The sequence below is a fragment of the Xiphophorus hellerii genome, chromosome 5 (genome assembly GCF_003331165.1).
Source record: "Xiphophorus hellerii strain 12219 chromosome 5, Xiphophorus_hellerii-4.1, whole genome shotgun sequence".
NCBI lineage: Eukaryota > Metazoa > Chordata > Actinopteri > Cyprinodontiformes > Poeciliidae > Xiphophorus > Xiphophorus hellerii.
The window spans coordinates 9,197,670-9,216,862 of NC_045676.1; the positions used below are offsets into that span (position 1 = coordinate 9,197,670).

At 35.4% G+C, this 19,193-nt stretch overlaps 1 protein-coding gene across 2 annotated transcripts; it reads right to left on the reverse strand.

Moving 5' to 3' along the window:
• Window positions 1-741: 741 nt before the first annotated feature.
• mcoln1a (mucolipin TRP cation channel 1a) lies at window positions 742-18,665 on the reverse strand. Of its 2 annotated transcripts, XM_032563007.1 has the most exons (14): window positions 18,490-18,665; window positions 11,821-12,092; window positions 10,878-11,045; window positions 10,481-10,637; window positions 8,885-8,966; window positions 8,528-8,624; window positions 7,256-7,355; window positions 5,586-5,692; window positions 5,259-5,408; window positions 4,502-4,603; window positions 4,295-4,417; window positions 3,868-4,074; window positions 2,854-2,984; window positions 742-2,150 (listed from the first exon to the last, which is right to left on the reverse strand). In XM_032563007.1, exons 1-14 carry the CDS (start codon window positions 18,518-18,520, stop codon window positions 2,114-2,116), a joined length of 1,764 nt encoding a protein of 587 aa, XP_032418898.1. In that variant the 5' UTR covers window positions 18,521-18,665; the 3' UTR covers window positions 742-2,113. The 2 variants fall into 2 exon arrangements, with proteins under 2 accessions (XP_032418898.1, XP_032418896.1); XM_032563005.1 differs by having other exon boundaries at window positions 4,295-4,603.
• Window positions 18,666-19,193: the final 528 nt, after the last annotated feature.

The window sequence follows — 19,193 nt, forward strand, 5'->3', positions numbered from 1 at the left end:
AGTTTGTGTTTCGTCAGATTAAAATAACCCTTAAATTGATTTTTTATTAACTTCACATTTCTGTATTAAAATGTTTTTTTTCACTTGTTCTGATGTAATTTTCTGATCTTAAATCTTGTTTATTAGCTGTAAGCACAAAATCACCCAAATTTACAGAAATAAAGGCCAGAAAACACCAGTCTTTATGTAATTAATCTACATATCATATTTCAATTCATGAATTGAGTTGCTAAAATAAATTAACTTTTTAATAATATTCTAATTTATACTGAATATGACTGTATGACTACAGCTCAAAAGTTTAAAATCTCAATTTTATTGTAGCTTCTTTCTAAAAATTAAACTCATTATATGGATTTGTTAGAGGGAAATATTTCAAGCCTTTATTTCCTGTAATTTTCATGATTATTGCTTATAGATAATAAAAATCCAAAACTGTGTGCCTCATATGTTTAGAACGTTACACAAAAACAAAAGTATCAGAAAATGTAAGACTAATGAAAAGTATGTTAATTTCTATTCTGCTACTATGGAACTTTTATTTGAAAAAAGTCAATAAAATGTTGTGTATAGTTTTTGTATAAAACAGTAAAAAACTACTTAAACACCCTCTAATTTATGCAAGCAGAAATCCGATCCCAGAATAGCGTTGCATGAACTTATTGCTCCCCCTGCTGGTAACACAGGAGAACTACAGCAACATTCAGACGACAAATAACTTAAACAAGAAAACGGCAGAAATCACAGGTGACCCAGAAAGTTTAATTTATAATTGAGGAACTAGACGATGATCAACAGATACTGTATATGACACAAAGCAGATAACTGAACAGCAATTCAAAAAGTGTTTCTCTGAGGTACAGTACAGGCACATCAACACCGAAACTCAACATAAAACACTAAAGTCAAGCAGAAAAACATCTTAGTAATAAACGACAGTAATGGATCCTTAATTTAAAGCCACTGATAAAACAGGCACTTTTAAAATATATATTTAAAATCTATTATTGTACAGCACAATTAACTTAAAAAATGATTCAGCTGATATGTTGAAAACAAGTGGAAAAACTTCTGTCCTTTTTTGGACCAAACGTCTTCATCCTGAGACTCTTCAAACTTTTGTGCGTACAAGAAAAGAAGAAATCTAGTTAGTTCAGGACTCCAACAGAGCAACTGTTTCAGACAAGACAACTTTATGTTAACGGGAAGCAACAGGGAAAAGAACTGAGTCACAATGAGAAGGCATTTTTAGCCGTCGTTTTCCATCATTGTTTCCTAATCAGAGTCCGGCTATTCAAGTCAGATCCAATTTCTTAATGGCCATCAGTGTTGTCTCTCTCTACAGCGATGAGGGTGGAGGGGATTTGCAAACATTTTAACTTATACACAATGAAGTATCACAGTCTCCATAATGTTTTGGCATCATTTAAAAGAAAAGTGCACACAGCTTTGGAGGACAAACCAACTGCAACACAGTCCGAGTACGTAGTGAGTGTGTCTGCAACACATGGTACACACACTGTGCTGCAACAGGAAATGCTGTAGGAAAATTATACTGAAGCTGCATCACCCTGATCATAATTCATAAGAAATAAAGCTTCTACACAGAAGCTTTGTTATCTTCATTTTAGTTAAATATCTCATGAATTTTACTAAATAAAACTGGACTTGTTATGGTCTTCAATCTGAAATTTTCTAAAATAGAAAAAAAAAAAATCAAGTAAAGGAAAATAAAAACAATCAGTACCAGTTTTCGTAACATTTTTGCACCAGCAGTTTGTGCTGCTTCTGCAGCAGTAATGCAGAATCACAAACAGAGAAAAAAAAAATACTGAGTTTTGTTCTAAAAACAATAAAAAATAACAGAAATGTTTGTGTGGTAGTCGTCAGCGATGCTACACTGTAATGCTCTTTTAGAAAAGTTCAGTCCTTCAGTTCTCAACGAACAGAAAGCTCCAGCAGAAAGAGTGTAGATCCTTCAGTAGATCCAGCCGATGGAGACCCCTTCTTCAGTACCGACTGCTTGAGGCACAGGAACGCGGCTGATGTGTGCAATACACACCGCTGGACAGCAGGGGGGGACTGGTGAGCACTCAGATTATTAAGGTCATCCTCAGTTCACCAGCAGGACGTCTTCATATGTTGTTGTTCTGAGGAGTCAAAGCATAAAAGAGGTTTCATACCTTAAACTAAACAACAAAACGTTATTTAAGACTCAGAAAGTTATTTTAATCCCGATTCATGTACTTAAACTCCACATTTTAAAATGTTTTTTGTCATCTGATGTAACAAGCAATTACAAAAAAAAAAATGATTGAAAAAAAAAACAACTTTCTTTATTATTTTTTACATGCATTCCCTATTTTGTGTTTAAAGACATATCTATATATATCTGGATGGTTGATTGTGGTATAGTAAATATACTTTGGAGATAAGATTTTTTTCTCTCTTCCAACGACTCCTTTTCATTCAAATGTTTTGTTCATTTCAAATTTTATATAAATTAAATAAACCAATAAATAAATATAAATGCAGAGTTGAAGAATGTTTGGCACTATTTCTCTCTCTTTGATTGTATCTTTTCTGATACCAAATGAAAAAGTAAATTGAAATTGAAAACTGTCATATTTTAGAGATACTATTTTATTTTCTAATATCTAATACCCTTGGCCTCCCAACAAAAGTAATATTGATAATGTTTACCTTTTAGTGAAGCAGGGTTAGGAAGTATGTTTACATATGCTGATCGTATTTGGTTTCCAAAGATAAATTTTAAGTGTAAGATTTTGTTTGGCGCATCTTAAAAGACGTTTTTTATTTTAGTATTTTCCGGGGTTTGAGTAATGCGCTCACCTGTCACAGCAGCAGAAGAAGGAGCAGGGAGACGTCTCCACTCCCCTGAACTTGCCAGATGTTGGTGCATCTGTACACTCAGCTATGAAGGCGTGCAGATCTGTGATGTGGATCGGTTCCTGGGTTTGGTGCTGGGGAAATCAATGACAACACGCTTCTGTTATGTATAGATTTCACTCTTCCCAGTCACACTGTACTCTACTGTGTACCACTGATGCGCTATATTTATCTCAGAGAGATAAATCAGATGTACAGTTGACACCAGAAGTTTATGTACACCAAATGAAGACACACCAACTCTTGTTTTATTATAAAAATTACCTAAATTATTTCTATTTGCTAAATGCCACAATAATGAGTAGAAATATGTCAGAGATTTACATAGTAATGTCTTCAAGATCATACATTTACCTACAGATTATCTCTTGTTACAGTTGTTTTTTTATGTTTAAGCAGTAATGAGGCACAGTGAAGAAACCAGAAACTGCTGCTGCGCCAGTTACTCAACAGGTTGTTGCTAGGTAACCAAAGAGTGAGTGAGTTGCTAGGTAACCAAAGATTAAGTTAGTTTGTTGATTTCACCAACCTTGTTTAGCTGGCTGTGAGAGGTTGAGCAGCTAATTAAGCCCAGATGATGATGTCATTGCTTTGGTAAGTTTTGATAGGTTAACTGACACATTGAAGTTCATTTGAGGTTTAAATACATTAAATAAACAAGGCGCCTTTCATTATTGTGCCAAAATTATTTCTATTTAGCAAATAGAACTAATTTTGGTAATCCTAATGGACCTAAAACAAGAGAAGTTTGGTCTGATTTAACTTCAAACAATGAGAAAAAAAGGTTTATGTGTCTTTTTTATTCAGTGCAGTAAAATTCTGGTTTCAGTTCTAACCAGATTAACATTATGCAGAAATACAATGTGTTTGCTACAGTTTTCAGAAAAAGCAATCTCTTACATTATCAGTACACTGATTTTGGTTTCCGTTCTTGTTCTGAATGGATAAGTGTCTCACCTTAATGGTCTCGTAGGCCCCAGTGATGAGAGCGATGAACAGAGACAGGACCATGTAGATGAACAGGGAGATGAAAGTGTAGAGGTAGAGCTGGCTGAACGTCCAAACCAGAGTGCTGCTCTCCTGCATCTCCGAGAACGTCACAAACATGTCGTCCCCATTAATGAGGGAGAACAGGCACTCTGACACCATCGACAGAGAGCGAAACTGTGGAGGGCAAAAAAACAGAGCTGAAGATTGTTTACACACACGTAGTTTGACGAAAGCTGAGTCGATGGGGGAAATTAAAAGTCGAACAATGTGCTCAGGTCAGATGAAAACAAAATTACAGGCGTACAGCTACCTAAAAAAGACGTAATAAGTATTTTTTTTAAATCATAATGTTTATCGTTAACACAATCAAGTCAGAAATGTTTGTTTTACTCACCTTCACGTGGTACGGTCCAAGTACGATCCAGCCACAGAAGCAGTAACCCAGGTAGATGACGGCTACGCAGCAGCAGAAGCGAATCACGTTGGGGAACGCTACTCGAAGTGTGATGATGAGAATCTGTGAAAAGAGAGCAAAGATCAGGCAAATTAAATGTCTAAAGGAACAACCTCTTACAGTAGAACCAGAAGATCCATGACTTACGTTGTACTTTTGGAAAAACGTGAGGTAGCGAATGACTCCCACCCACACCAAAAGGGTGGAGGTCCCCAACAGGATGGCACAGATGTCATAGGACGACATAGTCTGTCAGGAGAAAAACAAGATGGACGACACATTTTTAACATAAGAAGCACCTAAATTTATAGATCAAAATTCTGTGTTGAATAAAGCTAACACCTTACGTAATCCTAAAGGAACACAATAAACATAAAGCTGATGTAAGGCAACGTAATTTTATTTATATAGCACATTTTCAGCAACAAGGCAGTTCGAAGTGCTTTACATGAATTAGAAGGAAATGCAATCAAAGCAACAAAACCAAAGACAAAAAGGTAAAAGTATAAAACTACATAATGTTTGATAAGAATAATAGTCCATAATTTAGAAACCAGTAGAGGTTTCTCTTGTTCTGATAAAACTAAATGTTAGTTCTCCAGGTCTGATTCTTGTTCTGGGTTGTTAAATAGATGGTATTTTCTAAGTTTGTTGTAAACTAAGAGGAGTTTCTCTAGGTCTTGCTCTGATATTAAAAGTATGAAAATGTTAGTCTAAAGTATTAAGTACTCCACAGTTTATAAAAGTAGCTACATCTTGACCTTATATAATGAGGTACTCCACTCTACTCATTTTCATTAAAAGTAATCAACTAAGCAGTTTTCTGTTTTAAATGTTGGTCTAAAGTAATAAGTACTCCACAGTTTAAAAAAGTAATACTCTAAAAAGTATAAAGCTGAAGGACCTTTGATTCAATGCCGATTTTGATGATGCTGCCTGTGATGGTAAAGATGTCACTGATGATGAGAAGAATATACCAGCCGTTGATAAACTCAAGCCGATCCGCCCAGCACACTTTACGATCCAGAGTCTCCCTGAAGTACTGAACAAACTCCTGTAGAGAAATTCAAACATTTAAACCGTCAGATTACTTTACGTTTATGCAAACATACACGTACACAACACCATTCAGGTTTTCTGTTTGTGCTTTTGGTTTGATGTGACATTCATGAAGCAGTTCTCTTGAGGTTCTCTTGGTGTTTTTGTTTTGGTTATAACGAAACTCTCCTACCTGTTGCAGGATGATGCCTCGCAGCAGGGAGCGTCCACAAAGGATCAGAGAGAGCAGGCACACCAGAGAAACGATCACGTCGAACGTTACACGTGTGAAGCTCTCAGCTGTGTTTAAAAGAAAAGAAAAACAACACTAATAGTGATATTTTACATCATTTTGGTTTTGAACATTTATAAATGGACTGTATTTGCAAGGCCCTGCAAAGGGATTCACACTACATGAACAATTAAACATTTTTAATGTTACATTAATTACATTACTGAATGGATTAGAACATATAGCTCTTGAAATTTGTTACAAGAGAAATCTGTAAATTTATCTGCTGTTCATTCAACCTGTAAGAAAGCATGAGACTGCATGACTTATTAGTAGATAACAGGAAGGCTGAAAAGGCAGAAAGGTTGCTGTTTTTGTGGATTTGTAAGTGTTGTTAAACTTATAGAAATCCAAAATGTGTAGACACTTGTTCTACCCTAGAACAAGCATCTACAACCTGAGGATTTAATGCAGCAAATAGCTTTTTGCTAACTAATGATTTTAAATCCATCCATCCATCCATCCATCCATTTTCTGTTCACCCTTGTCACTAACGGGGTCGGGAGGGTTGCTGGTGCCTATCTCCAGCTACGTTCAGGGCGAGAGGCGGAGTACACCCTGGACAGGTCGCCAGTCTGTCGCAAGGCAACATAGACACATAGAGGACAAACAACCATGCACACACACACTCACACCTAGGGAAAATTTAGAGAGACCAATTAACCTGACACGCATGCACAGGGAGAACATGCAAACTCCATGCAGAAATATCCTGGGCTGGGAATCGAACCCAGGACCTTCTTGCTGCAAGGCAACAGCTCTACCAACTGCTCCACCGTGCAATTTCAGCTTTTAGCTGATTTTTATTGAATCATTTTGTTGAATTTCCACAACAGAGTGGTATTACAAATATCAATAATATATTATCTATTTTCCTTTTCATCAGTTTAGAACGTGTTTGCTTTTTATTTAAATACCATTTTCCATAAATATCATTATCCCATAGCAGAAAATTTAATGTCTCATTAAAAAGTTTTGTTTTTTCTATTTAAAACCCAAAAATTGAAGTCCAATTTTAGTTCTTCAAAAATGACAATTTCCTACATCAGAAACCATAAGTTGTCTTCTTTTGAAAAAATATTTGATATTTGGCTCTAAACAAGTTTATTTAGCTGGACAGAAAGCAAAAATGGCTCTTTGAATTTTAAGGGTTGCAGGAAGACTCCTGCTTTAGTAATGCTAACCATACTAACTGCACTTATCGCTAACACAGACTGCAAAGACAAAGTTTAAAATCCAAACACTAGGATTATTTTGTATGTTTTGAAGAAATAGTAAAACCCAGCTATACATTTACTGTTCTCTTACAAAGTGTCGCTAATTTGAAATGATCCCTCACAAAAGAAAACATGGAAATTAATATTTTGAATGCTTTTCTTTCATAGTCTTCTACTTAAGTTCTTAAAGAGGAACTGGAATCTGCCAAAACTGAAGTAGGCAGGTCAAAGCTTTACAAAAACAAAAATTGGCCAAAATTTTTGTTTATTTCTAGCTGAAATCAGTAAATATTTTCTTTCAAAGAAGCAATTGCACATATGAAATGATCAGAAATGAGAGGCTTAGTGACTTACCATGTCCAGAGACACTTGGGTCTTTACATTCCCTTATCATTGCCTGGTTTTCTAACCAGATCTTCACTTTTCCACTGTGAGCCTTGTTGTCCATCACTATCTGAAAGGAAGAATCAGCAATATGCAAATCTTATTATATTACACCAACTTTATGGCTAACAATATCACAGGAAAAACAACACATTTCTACTCCTAATAAAGCAAGTTCTCTTTACTATGAAACATTTCAGCAACTTGTAACTATGATTTCCTTTATGTACCAGTTAAAGCTTATGTTTTATCAGGTTTATCATGAATGCATTATTTCCAGCCAGGAGATTTGATCTATTTTTTATTTGTTTCTTGAAATCCAGTTCATGACTCTTCTTTTGCATCATGATGTTACCCTTAAACCAGGATAAACTGGATCATTGTTTTAGTGTCATTATGTTGGAAAGATCATAACTGCTTCAAAAGCACAGGAAAATATTTGTTAGCAGTCCAGTAAAATTAGCACCACAATCACTAAATCTTTTGGAAATGTCAAAAAATGATAATATGTTGGGAAATAATATTTAAGAAAGTACTACGACCACTGGTGATGAATACTTTCTTTGCTACTGGTGGAAGCAAAGAAAGTATTCAGGCCCTGTAAAAAGGAAACAAAGCAAACAAAATCTCAATGGATGACAATTGTGTAAGAAATATTTTTTCATGGAAAAATTAACCCACATACTGAAGCTACAAGAAGCACAACTGTGGGGAAAATTGGAAAATTTGGCTTCTGTAATACCTTAAATGAAGACAAGAATATGAAAAAAAATGAGGACTAGAATAATGATGAATATTGTAATCTGCAGTTTCCATAGACAACTCTTTGTCCGGTTTCTTTGTTTTATTTTGTTTCTAAGTTGAAAAAACAATAAGTGACCAAAAAAAATGAACATCACAATGGTAAAATGATTTTGTAAACTTACTATTTTGATTTGCTGATCATTGAAGAACAGAAACACATTTCTGGTCTTACATCAATGCTTTTATGTAAACACAGCAAGTGTCATGATCACAGTAAAAAAACTGCCTATCTCTATGTTATTTCTATGCACATAGAGACAGCATGCCTTTTGAAAAGTGGCCTCGTCTCATGACAAACTCCAAAATAATAATAATTTTTATCCTTATTTTTATGCAAAGTGATTTGTCTTTTTTCTTATACTGACACCAGAGTCTTTGTGTTACTCCTCTAGTTACCTTTGAATTAAAAATGCTTGTTTGTTTCCAGTGCAAACTTACTGTAATGTGAAAAGTGTAGCAGTCTGGGATCTCATTGTTGATGATAGTTTGTATGTTGATGGCCTTCAGTTGGAACTGTATGGTTACATTAATCAACCTTAAAAAACAAAACAAATATTCACATTACTAGGCAAAATAAGAATTGTCTCAAAACATGCATGAAGTAAAAGTTATTCAACCCGCCGTGTGTTTACACCAATCGCTGTTGAGTCAGTGTTACTGAAGACATCTTCAAGAATGCTGTGTGCTGTTTATGCAGGCCAGATAAATTACTTGGTGAATGTCACCATCAGATACAGAAATCCAAAGATAACTTTGATAAAGTCGGCAGACGCAATGAGAAAAATGAAGTCTTACTTGTGGAACTTGAGTGTGAAGTTCTTGTAGCTGCTGGTGAGCAGATTGGGGGGGACAGACATAGGATTCACGCCGATGCAGTCTGAAATCAAGACAGCAAGCAGGGAAGGACACTTTTAAATAATGTGGATTATCATAGTCGCCCAAATGTGTTAAAATAACTATAAAATGTTTAATGATTCAGTTAAATCTTAAGTAAATGTTTCATATGCTTGTTCACGTCCTGGTCATTTCGGACTCATTATATGAGGAACTCAGAAACTTCAAGCTCATTTAATTCTTTCTCTAAATGGATGTTTTAAAAAGAATCAGTTAGATTAGGGAAAATCTTAGTGGTAAAGAGAAACCTACTGAATTTTTTCAAGAGCATTAAATATATGTTTAATACTTTTTATGTAACAGATGTTTTATTTTAACAATACAACAGATGTGAAGCTTCTCAAAATGTGTTTATTTATTCATTGAGTTTGGTTTATTTAGTCAACAAGTTGTTTCTCCAGACATTTACTGGTGTGGTACGTTCTTCTTCTGCGTTGCTCTTGACAGTTGGTGGTTACCATAACAACCAGTAAGTGACAGCTCCTCCCCCTTTCTTCTGTTGCTATCGGTAACTGTGGTATGTATTAGAATCAGCTCTGTGTAACTATCGTATTAAAATTTAATACTTTACATTTTCATACTTTACATGTAAAGTATTAAACATGTAAAATTTAATACTTTAAATTGTAAAGTTTAATACTTTACATGTTTAATACATGTAAAGTATTGTCATCATACAACATTGCTGTATGCTTGTGACTCTCCACATGCAATTGAGTACATTGTAGCTTACTTTAGCAATGATGCTAATTTTTAGCATCCGAATGCCGGGTTCCAACTGACAGGCACACTTTGGCAGGTCTCATTTAAATTTCTTCAGAAATTTTCTAGTTGAGAGCCATTGCTTTGCAGTTTGTTTGGGTTATTTATTGTATTTTATTTAATGTACATGGACAGAAGCTGCTTAATGTTCTCTTTTGTCAGAATAAATACAATGAAGCTGAATGTGACAGTCAACCAACTGGACCTTGTCAGTTCACAAGCAACTTCAATAATTATTTGTTCTAACATAAAGATGCATTATATTCTATCTGGTCACATGTAAAAAGCACAAGCAGAAAATTCCTGCTGCTTCCTGGCAGCCTACATAACTAGTTTGTGTCATTTTCAACAGATTCTGGAGAAAAGTTTTGGTTTTGCACTGAAGCAGACTTGATACTGATATTAAAGTAAAATATCAATTGAAGTATCGATTTAAGGCATCATATAACCTGGCATTTCACTTTTAGATCCATTGTTTTATAGGCATGTTGCAAGATAAGACTTCACACATGTATAATCTTAGTTTTCATTTTAATGTTTAAAATCAAAAGCAGACTAATAATTCTCTGAGTATATTTCTCCAAGTCAGGTGGTGACAGAACTGCTTGTGTAATTTCCTTGAAAAACAGATCGTTTGGCAAAAGGCTTCATTTGGTCAGTAAAACTTTATTAATTCTCAGGAAAATAAATCAGTATGTTTGCGACTCACACTTTGCATGGTGCAGTTTGTGTTACCTGTGACAATGTGAGGGTCTATGTTGAATGTATCATTGACTGGATCGATATGCCCCTTCTTGTAGTACTGTTGGCAGAGGGAGAGGGCGCTGCTGTTCACTCCGACGTCGTAGACGTAGGCGTAGTGCCCCACTGTGTTATCCGGTAAGGTGAGATACTGAAGTGGAAGGAAATGAGGAAATATTCTGAATAACCCAGACCTTTATCAAAAAACGCAAAAAATGATCTATCATTGTGAATTATTACATCCGAGTCTAATTAAACTTCTGCTACAATTTTTTATAGAGTTCAGCTCAGTTCAGTAGGAGATGGCAATATTTTCATTCAGTGTTTGCCGTTTAAACCAGAAAAAAAAAGTCAAATAAAATGGTCTTTGTGGTGCTTTACATCCTCTTACCTTTTCTATCGCATAAAACATGTGGTCATAGACGTCCTGCTGGGTGTAAACAGCGAAGGAGTCATCTGAGGATTGATCGTAGTCTTTGAGGAAGAGGTGCTTGAACGTCATTGTGTTCTCCTCCTTGAAGGTGACGGCCACCTGGTTACTGATGCCAAACACGGCCAACTGCAGAGATGAAGGTGCAAAATTTTAAAAGTTGAAGGACAGAGAGAAAGCAGATGTTGGAATCTAAACTAAACTAAACTAAACTAAAACAATCTTTTAAATTACCTGAACTAATGTTAAACACTTTATATATGAAGCTGATCTTATTTATCAATCTTATCTACCTGAGCAAAAGCCTAAAAATCAACCACTGTCCTCTTCCATTCTCCCATGAGAGAGGTTTGAGTGATAGACCGGCCCACCAGGTCATGTCTACACATTTGCAGTATTGCCCACTCAGTGACTTTCTTGCTATATTTATCAACATTTCAGACAAAAAAAATTGGTCATATATCAGGTCAGGATTTTTAAAGACAGGAAATTGGACAAAAAACTGCAATCAGTGCACCCCTAACAATAATAATAGTGTCAAACCAAGAAGTGCCAGCTTGCTTTGGAAACTGAAACAATAATTTGACAACTGCTTTTTGCATTTGTTCAGGTTACATTTGTCTAATATTATCTTTATAATCTGAATTATTCACATGTAAAAGCAAAACACATACAAAAGAAGTCTGTAAGGGAGGAAATATTATTTACGGCTGCGTTACAAAGAAAATAACTCTTAGAGTCCCATAGTTTAAGCACTTAATAATGTCTCAGGATGTCTTGCTTACTGCTGCACATGGACCATAGTGTGCCCTCTCCATTTGCCTATTTAAAAAAACTTGATGATGATTAAAAAACCTGCTGCAAAATAGAGTAGAGAAGTAAACGGCGGAAATTTCTGATGTACCTGAGCTGTGACAATAAATATCTTCAGCACCTGCAGGACCAGCTTGAAGGGTTTGCGTCCTTTGGCGTGATATTTATCACATGGACTCATGAAGAAGTACTTCAGCTTCCTGCGAATGGCCTCCTCCTCTTGATCGGCCCCGACCCAGTGACCTGCTGCTGCCGTGGGAAAGTTCTGCTTGTTGTGGTTGCTGTCGTTGCTGTTTGCTTGATGGTCGCTGCAGTTTTCTGTGGAGCCATAGTGGGTCACTGCGGAGAACAGGCCTGTATGCTCTGCTGGGGCAAATGAAATATATGTTTACATTTTTGGATTTTCAGAAACAAAATCTATTTTAACAAAAGACTTGTATGTCATCCTAACAGGATTTAAAGAGAAATACAGAGAAACTGCTTCAAATCAAAAGTACTGGTTCACTAAATGTTTATTAAACATAGACACAAAGTCTTGCTAAAAATTAAAATATCTCAAATAAATGCATTATTTATGGAAATGTATTTACCCATATGGAAAAGATGTATATAATTCTTATACTAAAGACAACATAAAGCCTTTTTTTATATGTTTTTTCTATTTCTTTTCCATATGGGTAATATCCATGTTTTTTCTGTTTCTGTTCCTAAACTCCTCTGTTGAGCCTAAGGAAAGTGTGTATACTTCTTCAGCTTTCCCACATTTCATCACATATAACAAATGTCAGCGTATGTTGTTGACGTTTGATGACATAGAGCAACAAAAGTAGCACGCAATTGTGAACTTTGTATTTTCTTATTGACCTGTACAGCACTTTGGTTGCCTTTGGTTTTTAAAGTGCTTTATAAATAAATAAATGAATGAATTCAAATTTGAAAATATGCATGTTGTACTTGTTAAGGCTGAATACGAATGAACAAAAAAATTATAACAATTCAGGTTTTGCCTTACAGTTGTGCACAAGTTGCAGCCTGTTCAAACGCACAAAAAAATTCCAACACAAACATTGAAGTTTGTGTTACAAGTTGAACTGCTTAAGGTTGTATTAAGATGAATGAAACTGGGAGGAATAGGATTATTTTAGATTTTAAATTAGGGATGTCAGATTTCTAAGTTTTTGGTCAAGGATTATTTGTTATACATAAAAAAACACCATTTATAGATAAGGATGGGTCATATGGACTTTGTGTTGCTACTGTGATTATATTCTGGACATGTGTTGACATGTCAAGTTTAATGCAATGATTGGACTTCTTCAGCCTTTTTGGCTCAATTTATAATGTGTGGTTTTATTGTAAACTACAGAGGTGTGAACAAACAGCCAACTCACTCACACAAAACCAAAAAATAGAGAAGTACCATTCAGTTTTTATGCTCCTCCAATCTGGAACAAACTTCCAGAAAACTGTAAAACTGCTGAAACACTGAATCCCTGTAAATAATGGTTAAAAAACCATTTGCGCTATACAAATAAACTTGACATGTTGGCACATGTCCAAAGCTAAACAGAAAGTAAAAATTAAAATACGATGGTGTTGGCCAATGCTGGGCCGTTACCGCATTAATTAATGTCAGCAAACTGGCAACTTTACAAGAGTTTCATATCGTATCAGTGGTGTAAATCCTGAAGATCAGTCTTGCCAAGTCAGTCTCTGCTATTTAAAACCAACAAACACATCATTGTAACAATTCAAACAGGTTTCAATTTGCATCCAAAATAGTGTTGGTAAAAGAAATGGGAAGGAAAGTGTAGAGAATCCATCCAGAAATTATGTATGTGGAAAACGATTTAAACATATATTTTTGTCAAAGGCGTGCCATCTAGTTTACAGACCAGCGTCAATAACAAGCGTTCAAGTTTTATAACTTTAACCTCACTCTGTTGATGTCTGTGTGCAGCTCTTCTGCATGACATCAAAAATCCAACATTGCAACGACTCTTACTGTGTACTTTAGAGGAGAAATCCTCTGAAGTATCAAAAAAAATGCTGTTTTCTACCTTAACTAACTGAAAGAGCTGCAAAAGTGGAACTTATCCCTTCAGTGTGCAATAACACACATCAGCAACACTGAAGGGGAACTATCTTGTTAAGAACCTGCCGTGTGTGAGCCCATATCTAGAAGTATAAATGTGACAGATTCCTTAAATAGTTGAGAGCTGAAGAAAAATCCATGTTTTTTTCATTATTAGTTTTTCAGTAAAAGAACAGCCAGAGACAGGACTCAACTCAGCTGAAGCATTTATTCAGTAAAAATATATCGTTATAACTTCAGGATACGATTGGACAAAATGGCTGAAAAACATGTCAGGATATAAGCATTTCATGTCAGTAGATATCAATATTATTGATTTCTGTTTTAAATATCTGAAATACTGCCAAACTGGTAGAGTTTTATCCACAGTTTTCACTCTGATTTTTATGCAGCTATGAAGAACAGAGGTGAAACCTCAGCAGGGTTACCAGCATGCATGCTGCTGTGCAAGTTATTCAACAGGTTGTTGCTAGGTAACCAAAAGACTGGAATAAAGTATAAAAAGCATTAAGCTAAGCACCTTGGTATGAATAGAAATTTTTAAAGATTTTCTTAAAAAAAAGATGATGCCTCAAACCTGTACATGTTTCAGCTAAACTGTCAATTTTATCTTATGAATTTGTCTCAGTATTTGCTTTTATTGATTTATGACCTCAACAGCATTACTAATGTTGAAGTGTAAAAGTGTGCTGCTTGATCTTCCTATTTGTTCTTCCCTCCTGTTTGGTTGACATTGTAAATAATATTCCGTTCTTAATAACTCACCTGGGTAAAGGTTAAATCAATTTAAAAAAAAAAGCAAAACTGGGAGTCAATCTGAGAACTGCTGGTCAGTATATGGAGTTGACTACTTTATTATTCCTCAAAAACAGCCCATGACTTCCTGGAGTTTTAACGATATGTCTCTAAACAGTTGAATTTGTCTCTCTTGTAAGCGAGGAAAATTTGTGGTCTGTGCAAAACAAAAGTGAACAAGAGAATCCAGATGTTCTGAAAAGAAATGTAAGACAAGTAGACATGTTCTTCTTGGTAAATCTGTGGTACAGATAACAGAGCAGCCAGTTTATGATTGGAAACAGGAAAACCACTCAGCACAGAGTGGGCTTATTATTCCTAATACTTGTCACATGTTTTTTTCCCCTCTCATGGTCAAGCTGTTGGAAAGACGTCAAGAACATTCAGTTTGTTCAACTACAATTTGACCCCAGCTTTTGGTTTTAAACTCCAAAGTAGGTCAAACTTTTGAACAAGTGATGATGACATGAGGGAAATTTATTAAAGTTCCCATTAACGAAGAAGAGTCATTAACTAAGCGTCAGCGATCTGTCAGAATTCGAGAAAGTCAGCAGATAAAGTCAGCAGGGTTACCAACATGCATGTTGCAAATGGGAAGTGAAATGGGAACAGATGAGCTGCTTTGGGTTCAGTATCACTCAGCATAAGCTTTACTTAAGATGAAAGTTCAACGTGTGAACATGGCAGTGGAAATGTTTGAGATGCTGTCAATTATTCTGAGTCACCGTCTATCAGGTGGAACCGCTGTTTGTTTCCTTCAGGGGGTTTATAAAGCAGCAGAGGTAAAAATAAAAGAAAAAACAGTTTATTATTTTAGGAGAGACATCTCTGAAGTCTGGACTTTTTTTGACAATTAATTGGATCAAAAAAGAATTAATTTAAGTCTATTTTATATATATATGATATTAGAAATAAATTAAAGATGCAAACAAATACCTAAATTCCTTTTAAAAATTAGAAAATAGGTATTTTATTGCCTAAAATGCAACAACAAAACGTTCCTTATAGCAAATAATGCATCTGCGGCAAAAAAATAACTTCTAACATCAACATGCTTAACTTCAATAAATTGTAGGGCTAATCTGTTGATTATTTTTGGATTAAACAATAATTGTATTTAACAGGTAGTTAATAAAATATTTATTTACAGAACTTGAACCAGGTGAAGCGAAAACTATGCCACTTGAGAAGATTTGGGTGGAACATATTCAGTTATTCAAAAAAAAGTTTTTTTTTAATCTGAAATGCAAAATGTATATTCTTTTTGTATAGTTTTCGCTTGATTACTGCTGTGAGTGTATTGTTCTTTTAGTATATAGGATTATTTTGAGTCTGTATAGTCCACTTATCAAATAATTGATTATTAAATTAGTTTATGATTATTTCAATAACTGATTTGTCAGGATTAATCTTCTCAAACCTTGTGTACACACAGCTATCATTCTGAAATACAACATATGATGCAGGCTGAAGCTAGAGTGTGGTTATTGCAGTAATATAAATAAAAAAAATAATAAGAATGTTGTTCTGTGAAAACATAATAAATATATATATCAAAAACAATTTATTTTTCAAAATATGTCCACTTTGAAAAGCCATTTTAGGTTTTTATGTAAGGAAAAAAACATGTGTGGTATATATTTACCACACATGTACCACACTTGGATTCCAGCAATAAATCTAAACCAAATTTAAAGGGTCACTTCCCGTGTCGACACCTGACAAAATTTAGACAGAAATACAAACTGAAAAACCTGACAAACGAGCAGCTGGGCTGGAGTTTATTAATCTGCTTTACGTTCAAAATGAACTCAGGTGTAAAGGCAGCAGGTACTGCATGCTCACCACGCCAAAAGAATCTAACACGCCTCATATCTGCAATCAGAAGAGTGTGTCAATCGTCACGGCAGATAGCCATCAGTCAAAGAAAAACGGGGGCAGATTTCTAGACTGTGCCACCAGGTTTGATACGAAAGTCGCACAGACATTTGAACCAAGCGAATCTCTGACAGTATCCGGTTCTTCTGGTTCACTATCTGCTTTACAGATAAAATGATGGAGCTGTCAGTCAATCAGGCATGACTGGAAACGATGATAGCTCAGTGCTCGCATCTAATCTGCTCATCCAAAAGCAAAAGGCACCCCACAGGTTGGCAGCTCAAAACTTCTGCATATACCAAAGCTAGAGAACTTAAGACACAAAAATCTGATCTGTAGATTTAGAGATATACATTCCCAAACATTGAAAGACATTCTTTACTTTTCAGCAACATGTAGCTGCTGGAAAGTGAAAGCTGTAACCCAAGAGAAACATTAAAGTTTTAGCAGAGCCCAGGTGTACTAAAAGATGCTTTTTGTTACTGAGAGAAGATTAAAATGTATATATTTTCTTTATTGTCTTGTTGACGCAGACAGGATTTGGTATGTTTTTCTTTTTTTTTCATTTCCTTTTAAATATTTTTTTCCACAAAAGATTAAATGTTTTTTAAAACATTGGAGGAAGGGCATTTTTTGACAATTGTACAACCATAAAAAGTAAAACTATTTCTGCTGGTATTTGCAAATCTCAGGTTTTATGTCATACATTACATATATTATCATGTACTGGTGACTCTAATGCAAAAGTACATATTTTGCACATTTGTGAAAAAAAAATCCTATTTTGTTGCTCATTCCTTGAATCTAAGGATTCCATTTTTGATAACTGTACAGTATTTAATATCACAATCTGAGCCTTACTGGACAATATATCATTCTTAATGTTTTTATATATTTGAATACTTTTATATTTGTGTGAATCCACATGAGTCAATGCACTGTGTCTTTTCTACTGTTAACACCTGGATTTTTCCACTGTGGGACAACAAAGGATACATCTTCTTCTTTTTATTTAAAATAATATTAAAACCCTGATTTAAAGCAACTGCTCTCTCTCACATGGTGTATTGAGCTGCTCCTAGTTATGGCAGCTCATGGCAGGAAAGCCAAAAAAGTAATTGAAAAGTTATTAACTGTTCTTTTTAGAGAATAATTGAATCAGCTAAAATCGGCAGCAGGAGGCCAAAGCCTCACAAACAGCAGAGATCAGGAAAGATCTGATAAGTGCCTCTCTAGGTGTGCTTATGGTTTTCAACCACACCTCACAGTCTGAAATAAATATTATGTACAATTCAAGGGTGTCTAAAGGAGAAGGAGAAGGAAGCTGCAGCTGGAAAACCCAACTCCAGCCACCATCAAGACTCTTTAGCAGAACTGCAAAGTCACCCATGCATGTAAGAAGCTTATGACCTGGAAAGTGATTATTCTGCATGAAAACATTCACATGTTGGGATATGGATGATCCAACAGCCTGACCTAACAAAAAGAAAAGACCACAGAAACATTCTGCAACCTCAGACATGACACACAGGAGAGGTTGTTATTACATCAGGTGATCCAATAATTACACTGTGCTTTAAATCTGCCACTAATAGTTAGATATAAAGCAGCCTGACCTAACTTTGTGCTAACTATTTTATCTAACATTCCTTTTATCTGGCTCTCTTATTATCTCTGACTGGGAAATTTACTGCAGTGTTTTCAGCTATGATGACCTCATGATAACTGTTTTCCAGCTAAACACGCAGTCAACAAAACCAAAACACACAAACGCTACTGTCTGCAGCTGCCTGTTAGCAGAAAAACTAACATAACTAATATTTTTTTTAACCTACTTGTTCCATTTCAGATGCCAAAACTAGCTAAAACTGCCTTACCTTATCTAAATAGAAAACCAAACAGCGTAAAAACACACATGAGTTTCTGTACAGATAAGGGAAACATTGCAGAGTAACGGAAAAACACATTAAAAAAAGAACATTAACACTTTACCATAGGAGTCCCGCCGACTTGTCGCTGCCATTAGGGTTAAAATAAAGCCAAAAATATAAAAAAAACACAATATAAACACTAAAACGAAAGCTGCTGTGATAGAAATTCCCCTTTAACGCCGAACTACCGAGCGACTCCAGCAGCTCTACCTCGACGTTTGCTCAATAGCACTTCCGGTCGGCCAGGTCACGTGACTGACGAAACGTGATCAGCTGACTCAGAGGAGGCAGGACCAGAGCGAATGTTTTCTTTCTTTCTTTCTTTCTCTCTTTCTTTCTCTCTTAAAGCACGTTTGGCGTTAGAAGATAGAGTCGGATTGTCAAGAAGACTGCTGCAGAAAAAAGTTCTGAAGTTAAGACACATTGTGGAGACGGCTGGACCAGGACTTCAAAACACAGAAGCGACAGCTTCTTTGCTTGGATTGAAATCGATTCGAGTCATGAGGACTATTTTAGATCTCTGGCTTGGAAAATTGACTTTGGATGAAAAGCAGATGCTGGTGGACTTTTGTAATGGAGAAGAACTCTGATTCTACGGATCCGTTTCCAGAAATGGGACTGAACATTGATTTCTCAGAATTGACGGGCCATCTCTTGATCGCTCAAAAAGATTTTATTTTTTGTATGTTGATTGGAAAATGTTTGTATAAACTGGTTGTTCAAGGATTGAATAAGAAACAATGAAGTGGAAAAACTGATACTGTT

Excerpts from the sequence above, each read along its gene's own strand:
- mcoln1a (XM_032563005.1), bottom strand. The coding sequence starts at position 18,520 with ATGGCAGCGACAAGTCGGCGGGACTCCTATG. Across the intron at positions 12,093-18,489 it reads AAGTCGGCGGGACTCCTATG|AGCATACAGGCCTGTTCTCC; the intron begins GTAAAGTGTTAA and ends TTGCCCCAGCAG. Across the intron at positions 8,967-10,480 it reads AGACCCTCACATTGTCACAG|ACTGCATCGGCGTGAATCCT; the intron begins GTAACACAAACT and ends TCTTGATTTCAG.